The sequence below is a fragment of the Nerophis lumbriciformis genome, linkage group LG05, assembly GCF_033978685.3.
Source record: "Nerophis lumbriciformis linkage group LG05, RoL_Nlum_v2.1, whole genome shotgun sequence".
NCBI lineage: Eukaryota > Metazoa > Chordata > Actinopteri > Syngnathiformes > Syngnathidae > Nerophis > Nerophis lumbriciformis.
The window spans coordinates 31,398,916-31,416,265 of NC_084552.2; the positions used below are offsets into that span (position 1 = coordinate 31,398,916).

The 17,350-nt window shown below is 40.0% G+C and overlaps 1 protein-coding gene and 2 non-coding genes across 3 annotated transcripts; all 3 read left to right on the plus strand.

Moving 5' to 3' along the window:
• Positions 1–743: 743 nt before the first annotated feature.
• Positions 744–11,402, plus strand: rps4x (ribosomal protein S4 X-linked). Its single transcript, XM_061960889.1, has 7 exons — positions 744–806; positions 1,466–1,543; positions 3,301–3,481; positions 10,348–10,445; positions 10,523–10,694; positions 10,773–10,930; positions 11,240–11,402. Exons 1-7 carry the CDS (start codon positions 804–806, stop codon positions 11,339–11,341), a joined length of 792 nt encoding a protein of 263 aa, XP_061816873.1. The 5' UTR covers positions 744–803; the 3' UTR covers positions 11,342–11,402.
• LOC133607026 (small nucleolar RNA SNORD61) lies at positions 3,525–3,600 on the plus strand. Its single transcript, XR_009815358.1, has one exon. It is a non-coding gene; the product is annotated as a small nucleolar RNA SNORD61 (small nucleolar RNA).
• LOC133607027 (small nucleolar RNA SNORD61) lies at positions 11,013–11,082 on the plus strand. The gene has a single exon (XR_009815359.1). It is a non-coding gene; the product is annotated as a small nucleolar RNA SNORD61 (small nucleolar RNA).
• Positions 11,403–17,350: the final 5,948 nt, after the last annotated feature.

Sequence of the window (17,350 nt, forward strand, 5' to 3'; positions counted from 1 at the left end):
GAAATTGTTCCACACAGTAGCTCATTTACAAAGGATGGAAAGGATAAAGATTGTAAGGATAACGCACACAAGGGCACAAAAAGAAGGCGAAAACAAAAGGTATAAAGTAGACTAAAAATATACTTTGATTGATTGAAACTTTTATTAGTAGATTGCCCAGTACAGAACATATTCCGTACAATTGACCACTAAATGGTAACACCCGAATAAGTTTTTCAACTTGTCCACGTTAATCAATTCATGGTAACATACCATGTAGCAATATAAAATATAACATATTTATAATATGTACATATTATATATACAGTGTATGATATATACTGATATATTATATTATAATATTATTTTATACTTTTATATAATATATACAATATATAACAAATCCCGATTACCATGGTTATTACAGTATTTGTAACAGCTGCAGCAAAAAAAAAAGAAAAAAGAAAAAAGGGCAGCATAAAATACCATAGTAGCAATATAAAAGTTCGCATTAATGTTCATTTGTAAATGTTTTAACCTACAGTTTGTCACGATTCCTAAAACAAAAAAACCTGTTAATTGTATTTAAATGAACTGGAAAAACAATCGTCTGTATCGTTGTTATTCATTTGTAGACTCTATACTTTATAACGACAGTATAAATATATTGTAGAGTTGTTTTACTTATTTATATATCAAATGGAGTAATAATATTCGTAAAAATCGTTTATAACTACATCTCTTTTGTCCCTCGCAATGTTCCGTACACAGCCTTATCATCCAATACCGGAAACTGGGAGGTCCTTTCCCCCGCAGACTCCAACATGGTGAGCTGTCTCTTTCAAGCGTTCTTCTCTGACTTTATCGATAAACATCGCTCTCTGGCGTTGTATTTACACAAACATTCTCATGCGATCTTACGAAACGACATCTTATAATGTCACAAAACTCTATATTACAGCCAAGAAGAGTGTCTCGTTGTTTTTGTAGCCGTCAGAGAGACTCCTCTGTAGGCTGTGGTACAGCTAGCACTGCTACTGCAATGCTAACCGGCTAAAGGATGTCAGAATGGTTTAGTAGACACATTCCAAATTCGACATTAATAGTTCACTCCAATCTCTGCGTTAGTCCGCAAGAAGAAGTAAACCGTGAAATGGTCACCCTAAGCCCACGTTATTTAGAGCAGGCCAAAGCCAGTGTTGCTAAAATGCTAATGAAACAAGCTAACCAGACTTGGGGACCCAGACATGCCTGTGTTTGACTTCAGAATCAGAATAGATTTATTGCCATTGTTTGAGAACGGGTTCACAAACTAGGAATTTTTCATGGTGCAATCGTGCAACATAAAACACGTATAACAGATATGGTAATAATAAGAGCTGTGCTGAGCTATCAGATCTTGATATAGACTTATAAGGAATTCAAAAGAGCTATTGTGTGTTGCGTAGGGTCACTGTTTAATGAGCTTTGTGTATTGTTTCTCCAGGCCAGAGGACCGAAGAAGCATCTGAAGCGCGTCGCTGCGCCGAAGCACTGGATGCTGGATAAGCTCACGGGCGTGTTTGTAAGTATTAGCATCAATGTGTTATATGGCTGCTGCAGGTGTTATTTAGTGTGCACAGCCTGAATGGTATAATGCAAATCTGTTTTTGAGACTGTTATTCTCCATATAATATGCAGTACATGTCATGTAAGACCTTTTGTAGCCTTTTAGGCAAAAGTAAAACTGTGTTAAAACTTATCCTTTTTGAACAAGTCGTGCATGCTTTTATTTCAAGTCGCCTAGACTACTGTAATGCACTTTATGCTGGCATTAGCCATAAAGCTCTGTCCCGGTTGCAGTTAGTCCAGAACGCGGCAGCACGACTTTTAACAAGTGCCAGGAAACGCGGGCATATACCGTATTTTCCGCACTATAAGGCGCACCTAAAAACCACAAATTTTCTCAAAAGCTGACAGTGCGCCTTATAACCCGGTGCGCTTTATATATGGATAAATATTAAGATTCATTTTCATAAAGTTTCGGTCTCGCAACTTCGGTAAACAGCCGCCATCTTTTTTCCCCGTAGAAGAAGCGCGCGGTGCATGCTGGGATATGTGACGTTTCATTTCCATTTGTGTGTTTATGTAAAGACCCCAAAATGGCTCCTATTAAGTGTGTTGTCTGTCTAATTATAAATAATGCAGACGAGGCGTGTTAACTGAGTTCTCAACGTTTACTCACAGCGTGCTCATAACCACATTCTAACTCCCAGCATACAACAACGCTTCTCAGGGCTACCGCGCATGCTCGTCACTATCGTTGCATGCTGGGTAGTGTAGTTGTTATATTTGCTAGCTCATAACATCACATTAAGAGACACGCTTACGCGCTTAATTCAATACTCCCCGTCATTCCGGGTGGATTGACAAAAGACCTCCAGCCGCTAGATATTGGTGTCAACAGGGCATTCGAAGCTAGACTGCTAACTGCGTGGGAACAGTGGATGACAGAAGGCGAGCACACGTGACGTTCACCAAGACAGGGAGGCAGGGAGACAGCGCCAGACGACATTTTGGATCCCACATTTGCCCAACTTTTCAATTCGGACAACGAAGGAGAATAATTCGAGGGATTTATGAATGAAGAATAACTTCAGAAAGTGAGCGTTATGTTTATTTTGTGTGTTGTGACATTAACGTTCGAGCAACATTATGTTGCTATGTTGTCCGAATAATTCGAGGGATTTATGAATGAAGAATAACTTCAGAAAGTGAGCGTTATGTTTATTTTGTGTGTTGTGACATTAACGTTCGAGCAACATTATGTTGCTATTGCTCTGCACTATTTTGAATTTTACTATGTTTGTGATTGCACATTTGCGTACATTTTGGGAGTGAACAGAGTTGTTAGAACGCTGGTTTTTAATATATTATTAAACCAAGGGAGACGGGGCCCTTCTCTGTTGTCGGCCCTAAGCTCTGGAACACTGCCCCTCCATGTTCGAACTGCTCCCACAGTGGAGTGTTAAGTCTCACAGTCTCATCTTAAGATCCACTTTTACTCTCTGGCTTTTTTTTTAACAGTGTGGTCCTCTGTTTTTAAAATTGTATTTCTATTGTTTTAATTGGTTTTACCCTTCACACGTTATTAATCATATTTATTTTTATATTGATTTTATATTTATTTTGTTTTTATTCAGTCATTGATGGAGTTAGGGATAGTATTTGAATCTTGTTTTTGATATTGTGCAGCACTTTGGAAAACATTTTTGTTGTTTAAATGTGCTCTATAAATGAAGTGGATTGGATAGTTTCGGTAAATATACTTTCTTTTCACAGGCGCCTCGACCTTCCACCGGTCCCCACAAACTGAGGGAGTGCCTGCCCCTAATCATCTTCTTGAGGAACCGCCTTAAGTATGCCCTGACTGGGGATGAGGTGAAGAAAATATGCATGCAACGGTTTATCAAGGTTGACGGCAAGGTCCGTACTGACATCAACTACCCTGCTGGATTCATGGGTGAGTCAGCTATACTTTGTTTTTATTGTCAATTTTGAAAGGAGCAATGATGAATGTGTGAGTTTGATCAGTAATGAGCTGAAACTACACAACTAATTCCTCTAAGAAGTTCTGAGCTCTGTTAAAGCTTTTCTTAAATTGCATTGTGACTGGTGATTGAGATGAGAATTGTTTCTTACCTAGAGGAAGGCTGCAATGGGATCCAGTTAGGGCTGGGCGGATAATATGGTGTCAATAAATATCTCCATTAGACTAGGCTGATATCCGGTAAGTCAATTAAAAGACAATAAATTAAAATTAAAGTCTTAAGTTTTCCAGCGTAGATAAATCGCCATGTGCATGCTTTAAGAGCATTCACACTTTTCGTCGCAAAGCAGCTATGCGCGTTTGTACCATAGTGGAATGAAACGAAAGATGAATGATCTTGTCCTCATTAAGTGCCTGACTCCTTGTAGCAACTAACATGGACAAAATGATCACAAAACCAAATTCCGCCGCACTAGTGTAAAAATATTTCAGTTTAAACCTTCGGAACAAGATAGGCACACAACATTGATAACAAATGCGTTCCATAAAATGTTAGATGTGCATATTTTTTGTTCGGAAGAAACCAGAAAGAAGTTTGGTTGGTTGCATAAACAAAGGCACTTGGGGCTTAGCAAGTCATAAAATATCAATAATAATCGACAAAGACCTATATAAAATATTTATATTGTGATTGTTTTCAGACACATCGCCCAGCCCTACATCCAAGATATACTGAGCAACAGAGTGCATCGCTTTAAGCATTCAATTGCTTAAAGCGATGCACGAAGTGAACCTCGTGCACACTGATTGGAAGCAAAAAAAAGAAAGTAAACCTGTACTGACATGGCAATTTACAGAGATGCCTGCAAAGCTTTCAAGTTTATTTACACTTATCGCTTGATTGATTCATTGACTATCGACTCATGCATAGTCTGAAATTAGAATGTGATTGGGAATGAGTCCTCTTCCAAGTAGTGAGCTACTTTTTCCGTGGGGGACCAACACACAGCTCTTTACAACAAAAAAGAGTAGTCAGTAGGGTGGGGGGTGTTGGCTGGTTACATTAACAGGGTTTCCCCCTAATGTAACTGATTGTGGCGGTGCGCCACAGCAAAATACTAGCCGACACATCTTTAAAAACACACAACACTTCTTCATTCCCCGTCAATACGGTGTTGAAGATAGGGATGTCCCGATCCAGGTTTTTGCACTTCCGATCCGATACCGATATTGTTTTTGCATTTCCGATCCGATACCGATACTGGCCTATCCGAGCATGTATTAAAGTTTAAAGTTATTTAGCCTACTTAGTTGTCAGAATCATGTTGAAAAGGGTTTTAGTACTCTTGATAACAACTAGCCAGCTGAATTAGGGGAGTTTGAATAATACACAATGGTTGGTAACAAGAAACTGACCTGTTTATTCAAGGATAAACACAAAATAGACAAAATTATACATGACAAACAGAAATGGCATCATTGAACTAGGGCTGGGCGATATGGCCTTTTTTTAATATTGCGATATTTTAAGGCCATATTGCGATACACAATATATATCTCAATATTTTGCTTTAGCCTTGAATGAACAATTGATGCATATAAACACAGTAGTATGATGATTCTATGTGTTTTGATTGATTGATTGAGACTTTTATTAGTACCGTATTTTCCGCACCATTAGCCGCACCTAAAAACCACAAATTTACTCAAAAGCTGACAGTGCGGCTTTTAACCCGGTGCACTTTATATATGGATAAATATTAAGATTAATTTTCATAAAGTTTCGATCTCGCAACTTAGGTAAACAGCCGCCATCTTTTTTCCCGGTAGAACAGGAAGCGCTTCTTCTTCTACGCAAGCAACCGCCAAGGTAAGCACCCGCCCCCATAGAACAGGAAGCGCTTCTTCTTCTACTGTAAGCAACCACCCGCCCCCGGAAGAAGAAGAAAAAACGCGCGGATATCACCGTACGTTTCATTTCCTGTTTACATCTGTAAAGACCACAAAATGGCTCCTACTAAGCGACAAGGATCCGGTTCATGAAAAGACGCAATCTCTCCATCCGCACACGGATTACTACCGTATTTCACAGCAACTGATATTCCTGTGAACCGCACTGTGGAACGGGAGCACGTACGGTGAATATTCGCACCACAGGGAATGAGAAGTCATCCTTCACTGTGGTTCTAGCTTGCCATGCTAACTTCCACCCATGGTGATATTCAAAAGGAAGACCTTGCCAAAAGAGACCTTTCCAGCCGGCGTCATCATAAAAGCTAACTCGAAGGGATGGATGAAGAAAAGATGAGCGAGTGGTTAAGGTAAGTTTAAGTTTACGCGAAGAGGCCGGGTGGCTTTTTTCACGCAGCTCTGTCCATGTTGATATACGTATGTTTGTGATTGCACATTTGCGTACATTTTGGGAGTGAACAGAGTTGTTAGAACGCTGGTTTTTAATATATTATTAAAGTTTGACTGACCTATCTGACTGTTTTTTTGACATTCCTTTAGCGCAGTTAGATGCGGCTTACAACACGGGGCGGCTTATTGGTGGACAAAGTTTTGAAATATGCCGTTCATTGAAGGCGCGGCTTTTAACCCAGGGCGCCTTATGGTGCGGAAAATACGGTAGGTTGCACAGTGAAGTACATATTCCGTACAATTGACCACTAAATGGTAACACCCGAATAAGTTTTTCAACTTGTTTAAGTCGGGGTCCACTTAAATTGATTCATGATACAGATATATACTATCAGATATATACTATCATCATAATACAGTCATCACACAAGATAATCACATTGAATTATTTACATTATTTATAATCCAGGGTGTGGAGGGGGGCGCCTGATGTCAAAAAGACAGCCAAAAGAGTTTGATATGAGAATAAATCTAAAGTTAAAATATAGGGTAGAAATGCACCCATTTGCAGGAAATGTATTCTTGATTTTCAAAATGTTCTTTCAAGGCTTGCATGTCTACATTAAAACATTATTCTTCATACTGCATTAATATATGCTACTTTTAAACTTTCATGCAGAGAAGGAAATCACAACTAAATAGATCACTAATTTTTTCATACGGTGTTGATGTGGAAATTTTGATGGTGTGGAGTCTGGACGTGTGGCACCGAATGGAGATCGTCTCGACAGACGTCACAATATTTGAAAAATGATGACGAAAACTGTTTTCACTGTCGTGTCCGTGTGTCGAAAATTGTTATGCGCTTATTTTTTATTTGATTTTGTGTGTGGCATAGATTTGCCGTGCGCAGAGGACGCTTGAGCAGGCGCGCACCTTAGCGGCTGCGCTAGCATCACAGCTAACGTTAGCCATGCCGCTACCTCGCTCTCTGCTGGGAGAGGACGTATACGTATGTGACGTATGACGTGACAGTATGTGGCGTGTGTAAGAAGGTGCGCTCGCTGTCTGTGAGAGGGAGACACAGGAAAGAGTGAGAATAGCCTGTCGTGTAATGCCAGCAGCTAAAAGCAACTGCGTGACAATTGTGGATGTGTTGAAGGTGTGCTGGAAAATGCGGAACGGAAATTACGGAGCAGCAGAAAAGTGGAATGTATTATTTAAATAGGTGCGTTGGAAAACACGGACCGGAGTTTGTTTTTTTTATCTGGATCTGGATCGGCATTTTCCCATGCCTTGCCGATACGCAATTTTTGGCAAATATCGGCAGCCGATCCGATCCAAATATCGGATCGGGACATCCCTAGTTGAAGACACGGAAAAAATTAACATCACCAGAACTGCGCTTCCCAAACCGGATGTTATAACTATGAGCACAGGGTTGTGGAGCGGAGGCAACATTTACACACTGTGGACTTACTTTAAGTATCCAAGATATACCTGCAGACATCAAGCTACCAAATGTTAGATGACTGTGGCTGCTTTTAGGGAGAGGAATTCTTGCAGCAGCGCAAAGCAAGTGTGACATACCGTATTTTTCGGACCATAAGTCGCAGTTTTTTTCATAGTTTGGCCGGGGGTGCGACTTATACTCAGGAGCAACTTATGTGTGAAATTAACACATTACCGTAAAATATCACATATTATTTAGCTCATTCACGTAAGAGACTAGACGTATAAGATTTCATCGGATTTAGCGATTAGGAGTGACAGATTGTTTGGTAAACATATAGCATGTTCTATATGTTATAGTTATTTGAATGACTCTTACCATATGTTACGTTAACATTCCAGGCACGTTCTCTGTTGGTTATTTATGCGTCATATAACGTACACTTAATCAGCCTGTTGTTCACTATTCTTTATTTATTTTAAATTGCCTTTCAAATGTCTGTTCTTGGTAAGTTTTATCAAATAAATTTCCCCCAAAAATGCGATTTATAATCCGGTGCAACTTTTGTTTTTTTCCTTCTTTATTATGCATTTTCGGCCGGTGCGACTTATACTCCGAAAAATACGGTAATGCCCGCTGCGGTTTGCTTTTCGTCGCTGGCGTGGTGTGACATAGAGTAATATAAACTAGAGAACAATCTACAAGAACACCAGAAATTAATACTTGATTTGTTGCTAGTTGTTTTTAATAAATGGTGACTAAAAGCCTTTGAGAAATCTCAATATTACGTAAGAAAATATGTTAATACTAGAACGTATTTGTTTTTTTGTGCCTTTTTATAGAAATTGTTGGCGCATAGAAAATTGTCATCGCCACAGGTATCTTGGCAATCTAGGTGAAACCTTGATCATACAGATTAAAGATACAGAAGTTGAAATAAGTCAATATTTTTAATGTACTTGATAAAATTAAAACCTACCTGTTTAACTCCTCAAAAAGAACATTTAAAATAGTGAGCACATCCTGGTGAGAAACCTACAACCGCCAGTATTTTCGACTAACGTTTTGCTTACACAGTGTAATTAATAGAGTAAAATAGTGGTTTTGTTAGTCAGCGATAAGTACAAAAGAATAATAATGGTAGACTATAAGTACGGTAATCTCTGCCTCAATGGAATTCACAACATTCACAGGCAACATTGATGTCCATACTTTTAGTGATGTTGGAACTAAACGTCATTTATAACAATTTAGACAAGATCATTGACATGTAAACCAACAATTAAAAATAATTCACTGCACAGTTTGTATTAACAGTAAATGGTCAAAGCACTTCACCACATTGGCACTCTTTTTTGTCTGATCGCCATAACTACACAAATCAAAACCGATGCCATTTAAACACATTAAAACAATACCTACCGTATTTTCCGCACCATAAGGCGCCTGGGGTTATAAGCCGCGCCTTCAATGAACGGCATATTTCAAAACTTTGTCCACCTATGCCGCCCCGTGTTGAAAGCCGCATCTAACTGCGCTAAAGGAATGTCAAAAAAACAGTCAAATAGGTCAGTCAAACTTTAATAATATATTAAAACCAGCGTGATGTGGGCACATGGAATCGTATATCAACATGGACGAAGCTGCGTGAAAAAAGCCACCCGGCCTCTTCGCGTAAACTTAAACTTACCTTAACCACTCGCTCATCTTTTCTTCATCCATCCCTTCGAGTTAGCTTTTATGATGACGCCAGCTGGAAAGGTCTCTTTTGGCAAGGTCTTCCTTTTGAATATCACCATGGGTGGAAGTTTCTGGCCATTAGCATGGCAAGCTAGAACCACAGTGAAGGATGACTTCTCATTCCCTGTGGTGCGAATATTCACCGTACGTGCTCCCGTTGTATCCACAGTGCGGTTCACAGGAATATCAGTTGCTGTGAAATAGTAATCCGTGTGCGGATGGAGAGATTGCGTCTTTTCATGAACGGGATCCCTGTCGCTTTGTAGGAGCCATTTTGTGGTCTTTACAGATGTAAACACACAAAGGAAATGATAATATCTGCGCGCTTTTTCTTCTTCTACGCGGGCGGGTTGTTGCTTACAGTAGAAGAAGAAGCGCTTCCTGTTCTATGGGGGCGGGTGCTTACCTTGGCGGTTGCTTGCGTAGAAGAAGAAGCGCTTCCTGTTCTACCGGGAAAAAAGATGGCGGCTGTTTACCGAAGTTGCGAGACCGAAACTTTATGAAAATGAATCTTAATATTTATCCATATATAAAGCGCACCGGGTTATAAGGCGCACTGTCAGCTTTTGAGAAAATGTGTGGTTTTTAGGTGCGCCTTATAGTGCGGAAAATACGGTAGTTTATCTTTCAGTTCCCGAGCTTCTGCTACCCTAAACGCTACTAGCTCTAACTTATTAGCATGTAGCGTTCATTTCCTCTGTTAACATTCCCACATAACGTAACTAGATGAAATGATCACTATCGCCCTGTAGCGCACAAGAGGCACACAACGTATGGCAAACACTTACAAAGAGAGCATGTAAACTAGGCCTTTGTATGTAATTGTGAAAATGGAAGATACTGAATTAGTTGAGACATTTAAGACTAATTTAGTTCATGGAAATATAGTGACAGCTACACCTGGCCTGACAGTGTTGTGACATTTTTAATTTTCACATTTTAATTTTGGCTTCAGTGTGGTTTTACCCTTAGTTATTGTCCAATCAAATTTAATAGGTCAGCCTGCTGATTGCTTTCATGTGTATTTAACTTGCTCACTATGTTAGTGATGCTCTTACTTGATAGCTAGCTGGTGGTCTTAAGAAGGAATGTTACCGGTAGTTGATTTAAAATATAAGCTTATGATAAGTTATCCTTCACTTAATGTTAACATGTGGCATAGTAAATTCTAGTGTTTGATAGTGTAGTGAATAGAAGGGTTATATTAATAAGGCTAATTGTACCAACTCTTTTTGTGTCAATATATTTCACTTGTGAATGTTGAGCAATAACTTCTTTCTTATAGATGTGATCAGCATTGATAAGACCAGTGAGCATTTTCGTCTTATCTATGATGTGAAAGGACGTTTCACCGTCCACCGCATCACTGCCGAGGAGGCCAAGGTAAACCGTAGGTTTAATTTTTAGAGTTGAACCAATTAGCAGTCCACAGGGTTTGTAATAACAATTTTACATTGTAGTACAAGCTCTGCAAGGTGAAGAAGATCCTCATTGGCACCAAGGGGATTCCTCACCTGGTGACCCACGATGCCCGCACCATTCGCTACCCTGACCCCCTCATCAAGGTCAATGACACAGTACGCATCGATCTGGAATCTGGCAAAATCACAGAGTCCATCAAATTTGATACTGGTAGGTGTGTTTAGATGACCTGCCCATGTACGCACACAACAGGGTTTGCTCATGTTTGTCCTGCTCTACCTCCTGCAGGTAACCTGTGCATGGTGACTGGTGGTGCTAACTTGGGTCGTATTGGCATCATCACCAACAGGGAGCGCCACCCTGGCTCCTTTGATGTGGTGCACGTCAAGGACAGCACGGGCAACAGCTTTGCCACCAGGCTCTCCAACATCTTTGTTATTGGCAAGGTGAGGACCAAGAAGACTCAACTAAAGTGCTCATTACATGCATTATTACAACACATGCTGACAGAAATGGAAAATATGTCGAGCAATGATGACTGAGCAGTTTTGACAGAGATGAAAAAACACAACTTTAACCTCTAAGAAGTTCTGAGCTCCTCACCATGTCACCCGCTAAATGATTCTAACTTAAAAAAGGTTTTCAAAATACAAAACACTGATTCGTTTTGAGTGAACCACATGGTTGGTTTTAATTGGCGACAAAAATGATCAAACAATTCCTTGTTTCCGCCCATCCCCTCGCCTTGTCTCCAGGGCAACAAGCCGTGGGTTTCCATGCCCAGAGGAAAGGGAATCCGCCTGACCATCGCCGAGGAGAGAGACAAGAGACTGGCCGCCAAGCAGGGCAGCAGCTAAAATGGCCGACAAATAACAGCCTGACCCCTGGTTTTCAAAATAAAATGTTATTTACAAAACACCTGGGTTCTCTTTGTTTTGCCTTTTTTCGTGGCCTCAGAAAGTCACTATTGCCTTGTTGGAAAGTGCAAGTTTTCATTCTGTCATTCTGTGTTGTCTTGCTGTGATGTTTGCAGCTTTTCCATATTTCAGTATTTACCCATCAATGTGTACCACAGCTTGATCTTTCCCCCTGCTTGCATCCTCCTTTGCATCTGTTCCTCCCTCCTCTCCTCATCCTCCATCTCTCACTTCAGCCATCCTTCTGTCTCACTGTTCTGAATCCAGTACCGCTCCATATGGCTACTGCGGCGATCCAGCCTGCTCTGCGCCTCGGAAACCTGGCCTGGCACACTGTGTGTGTGTGTGTGTGTACGCGTGTGTGCGCCCGCCTTCGTGTGCCTCCAACAGGACACGCAATATCCCACTGCATGTACGATTACTGAAACATTCAATGGTAATAAGTAATAACAGCCGTTTCGTTAAGTGGAAAGTTCATGCTGCAGTGCTAATGCTTCACTATGAAGGAATCAACATTTTGGTATTCCACATTTTGACTTGTTTCTTTGGCCTTTAGTTGAACCTCTTGGGTCTTACAATACTGCTTTAAATGTCTTAATTCGGGATGAAGTCAAAACAAATTTTGACCATTTAAAATGAAATCTAGCAAAAATATTGCCCTGTTAAATCCCCACGCTTTAACGTGCATTTCCTGTCAAACAGGAACAAGAGGGAACATTTCTCTGGGTCCTTGCAAGGAGTTGGATCTCATTCCTGAGCTTTGGACCGAGCCAAAACATGTATTGGATCTTGTGAGTAAAATGCTTGTGCTCCCCCTGCTGGTCTTTTGCTGACAACTTGTGTTTTATGGAATCAGAAGTTGTTTGGAAGATTCATTAAATGTGTATCGGAATTTAGTTGGAATGGTCTCATGATGGACAGCTACTGGATGGCGGTCAAATTTGAACCAAAGGTGAACTGCGCCAAACTATGAACTCAGTCATTTCAGGGTGGAGGGAGGCGGGGTGAGGACAGCTGCTTCTAATCAATTGGGAGAATGTTATTGACTGGCTGTCATCTGTTTGGCCGCTTGGGCTCATCCGGGGGATGTTGCGTCAACTTCCTGTCGTCCCAGCAAGAGCATCTTGTTGACAACCCTCTATTGGGGCTAACCCGGATGCTGGGGTGTAGGTAGTTGGTTACCGTGGCAACTGATTGCTGATGTTGATCGGCTAAGCCAGTTCATGGATGTTGTCATGTGTGCACACCCTCACACACGTTTCAGCCAACTTTCTCTTAAAGTTGGGTCAATAACTGGCGGTTTTATGTTGAAATTCCCCGCCCTTCTCTATCCATAACAAACTGCTAGAAACAAAACCATAGGTGGGCCAATTTCATGTCTGGGAGGGGTTGGTGAAGAGGCCCGAGGGGTGCACTTGATGGCCAGATGTTTTTTTTAGGCAAGAGGGGGAGGAGTGTGCTCCCATGGAGTAACAGAAATAAGACACCTCAAATCTGATCTGATGTTCAATGAAATCAGCAAAGTCTTATGGATGGAGGTTAAAGGGTACGCTATGTTAACATAATAAACACCAGGATGCAATGAATGTTAATGTTTGACCTGTTCAATGCACATCTTTGAGCATTATTCATGTTGCCACTCCCCTCATTTCTTTTGGCTAATAAGGAGTTCCTCTGCACTCTTGCTACATTCAGGGACATGTTCGCTGCTCCCTCCCTAAAACATGCGCCCGTGAGCCTCCCTCTTTTCCTACTTTTGGGGGAAACACCAGACTGTTCACCTTTCAGTAGTGTCAAGTTGTTCAATATTATTGTACTGGGAGAGGAGGGGATCTTCAAAATAAAAGTGACGGATGCATGAGGCCTACAAAGACAATAGGCTGAGGGGGTGAAAACTTTTGTACAGAAACAAACAATGGCATTTTAATATATATATACTGTATATTTTTTCATTTTGTGGAAAGGATAAAAGTAAAAGCTTTGTGTTTATAATCGTTATTCCTTCAATGTGCTGTAAGGAAGTAGAAAAATGGGCCACACTATACCAGACGTGGGTGTTAGACTGCACTCACATTAAGCATTCATGCTTTGGTCCATTTGCTTGTCATCACTGTAATTTCCCTGACTTTGTTAAATTATTTCCAGTCTTGTTTGGAGTTATTCTGAGTGTTTCCTCTCTGCAAGTTGGCGGCTGTCATTACTTTCAAGAAGAGCGATCATATTAATCAAACTATGCTTACAAATTTAGTCGCCAGTGAGCCCGCGTATTGTGGGTTTTGACTTTCAGATCAGTGATTCTCAAACTTTTTTCCACTCAGTACCACCCCAAAAAACACTTAGCTCTCCCAGTACAATAATATTGAACGACATTAAAATACAGTCACGTAGGAGGACTAAATATTCATTAAAAACAAGGTAGAAGTTGTATTTAACTAGTGTATTTCAGATGTTTGGCCATGAATATTACACACAGTTTGAACAGTAACACAGTTTAAGAATGACTGTTTTCGATTAATTTAAATATTTGTATTTATTTGTGATATGTCAGTTTATTAATAAGAGGGAAAACCTGAACTGGGATATCCAGACTGAGGCTGACTGATTATATAACCACTATAGTTGACCATGCAACTCAGGGGATCAGCTCTGATAAGAAACTAGAATAAATCAAAATTAATGCTGTCAAATGATTACTTTTTTAATCACACTTCCAAATTTGGATTAATCATGATTAATCACAAGTTATTACGTGCTATCATAATTTCAATTAACTTAAAATAAAGACACCAATGCAATTTTAATTTCAGAATGCAATGCTTTGGTTTGCTCAGAACTTGGTAACAGTTTTATATAAAGTCCAGTCAGGGTGTATTTTGATCTGAAATTGACCACCAATCAGAGCCTCTGCACTCGTCTTTAACCTGATCACTGGCGATATAACAACCCATGTGGCCTTTGACGTAACTAAGGTAAAGTAGCGTGTACGGTCAGAAACATTGATGACACAATGAGCTGTAAATCGTATCCAAAAAAATATACAACATAAGGTAGCAAGAAATATTTAAATAATGAACAAAGCAAATACATAATAAATAAATACATATCCTTCACTGCTCGCTAGTGTTCCCATGAGTTATTGTGTAGAAATATGGAAAATAAGTACAAAAGTACACGTCACTCCCTAACCGTGTTACAAAAGAGGTCAGTTAGAATAATACATAATGTTGGATATAAAGAACATACAAACTCTTTATTTATTGAAACCAAAATATTGTAATTCAATGATTTGGTGCATTTGCAAACAGCTAAAATTATGTACAACCCAAGAATGTACAACAATTCCTCACAACAAAAAAAGAAGAGAAATATAACCTCAGAGAAAAATGTAACTTAAAACATTTGTATGCATGCCCAACACTTAAAACATTTAGTATATCAATATGTGGAACTAGCCCTGTGATGAGCTGGCGACTTGTCCAGGGTGTACCCCGCCTTCCGCCCGATTGTAGCTGAGATAGGCTCCAGCGACCCCAAAGGGATTAAGCGGTAGAAAATGGATGGATGGAATATGTGGAACTAAATTATGTAATGGATTAAGCAAAAAAGTCGAACAAACCCCTAAACCAGTGAAGTTGGCACGTTGTATAAATCGTAAATAAAAACAGAATACAATGATTTGCTAATCCTTTTCAACCTATATTCAATTGAATAGACTACAATGACAAGATACTCAACGTTCAAACTGGAAAACTTTATTTTTTGCAATTTGGAATTTGATGCCTGCAACATGTTTCAAAAAAGCTGGCACAAGTGGCAAACAAGCCTGAGAAAGTTGAGGAATGCTCATCAAACACTTATTTGGAACATCCCACAGGTGAACAGGCTAATTGGGAACAGGTGGGTGCCATGATTGGGTTTACATTTAGATTCCATGAAATGCTCAGTCATTCACAAACAAAGATGGGGCGAGGGTCACCACTTTGTGAACAAATACGTCTGAAAATTGTCGAACAGTTTAAGAACAACATTTCTCGACGAGCTATTGCAAGGAATTTAGGGATTTCACCATCTCCGGCCCGTAATATCATCAAAAGTTTCAGATAATCTGGAAAAATCACTACACATAAGCATCAAAGCTGAAAACCAAGGGACAGAAGTGTGTAAAGGATATCACCACATGGGCTCAGGAACACTTCAGAAAACCACTGTCAGTAACTACAGTTCGTCGCTACATCTGTAAGTGCAAGTTAAAACTCTCCTTTGCAAAGCGAAAGCCATTTATCAACAACACCCAGGGCCCGAGCTCATCTAAGATGGACTGATGCAAGGTGGAAAAGTGTTCTGTGATCTGACGAGTCCACATTGCAAATTGTTTTTGGAAACTGTGGACGTCGTGTCCTCCGGACCAAAGAGAAAAAGAACCATCCGGATTGTTATAGGCGCAAAGTTGAAAAGCCAGCATCTGTGATGGTATGGGGGTGTATTAGTGCCCAAGACATGGGTAACTTACACATCTGTGAAGGCGCCATTAATGCTGAAAGGTACATACAGGTTTTGGAGCAACATATGTTGCCATCCAAGCAACGTTACCATGGACGCCCCTGCTTATTTCAGCAAGACAATGCCAAGCCACGTGTTACAACAGCGTGGCTTCATAGTAAAAGAGTGCGGGTACTAGACTGGCCTTCCTGTAGTCCAAACCTGTCTCCCATTGAAAATGTGTGGCGCAATATGAAGCCTAAAATACCACAACGGAGACCCCGGACTGTTGAACAACTTAGGCTGTACATCAAGCAAGAATGGGTCTCCTCTGTTCCCAAATGTTTACCGAGTGTTTTTAAAAGGAAAAGCCATGTAACACAGTGGTAAAAATGCCCCTGTGCCAACTTTTTTGCAATGTCTTGCAGCCATTAAATTGTAAGTTAATGATTATTTGCAAAAAAAATTAAGTTTCTCAGTTCGAACATTAAATATCTTGTCTTTGCAGTCTATTCAATTGAATATAATTTGAAAATGATTTGCAAATCGTTGTATTCTCTTTTTATTTACGAATTAAACATCTTCAACTTGTTGAACATAACATTTTTCATCTCATTAAGTGAATCATAACTGACCTAACGACTAGGAGAACTATCGTATTTCGAAATCCTTGATGTAAATTGTGTTACAAATTGAGAACAGGAAGTAAACATTAAGATTAAGATTAGTTTATTTCAAAGGGGACAGTGCAATTTCATAAAACACACGACTACATTACTACAAAAAAGCCAGAATGAGCCAGAAGGCTAGTTTTCATCTGCAGTCCCCTGGCCATGATGTAAAAAGGGCAGTAAAATTACAATTTAAAAGATAAAGAAAAGGAAGAGAGAAAAAGCACACAATATGTATACAATATGACATACTTGCCAACCTTGAGACCTCCGATTTCGGGAGGTGGGGGTGCGGGGGGCGTGGATGGGAGCGGGGTGTAGTTGGGGGCGTGGTTAAGAGGGGGGAGTATATTTATTTACAGCTAGAATTCACCAAGTCAAGTATTTCATATATATATATATATATATATATATATACAAGAAATACTTGACAATATATATATATATATATATATATATACATATACATACATACATACATATATATATGGGGACGGCGTGGCAAAGTTGGTAGAGTGGCCGTGCCAGCAATCGGAGGGTTGCTGGTTACTGGGGTTCAATCCCTACCTTCTGCCATCCTAGTCACGTCCGTTGTGTCCTTGGGCAAGACACTTCACCCTTGCTCCTGATGGGTGCTGGTTAGCGCCTTGCATGGCAGCTGCCGCCATCAGTGTGTGAATGTGTGTGTGAATGTGGAAATACTGTCAAAGCGCTTTGAGTACCTTGAAGGTAGAAAAGCGCTATACAAGTATAAACCTATATATATATATACATACAAGAAATACTTGACTTTCAGTGA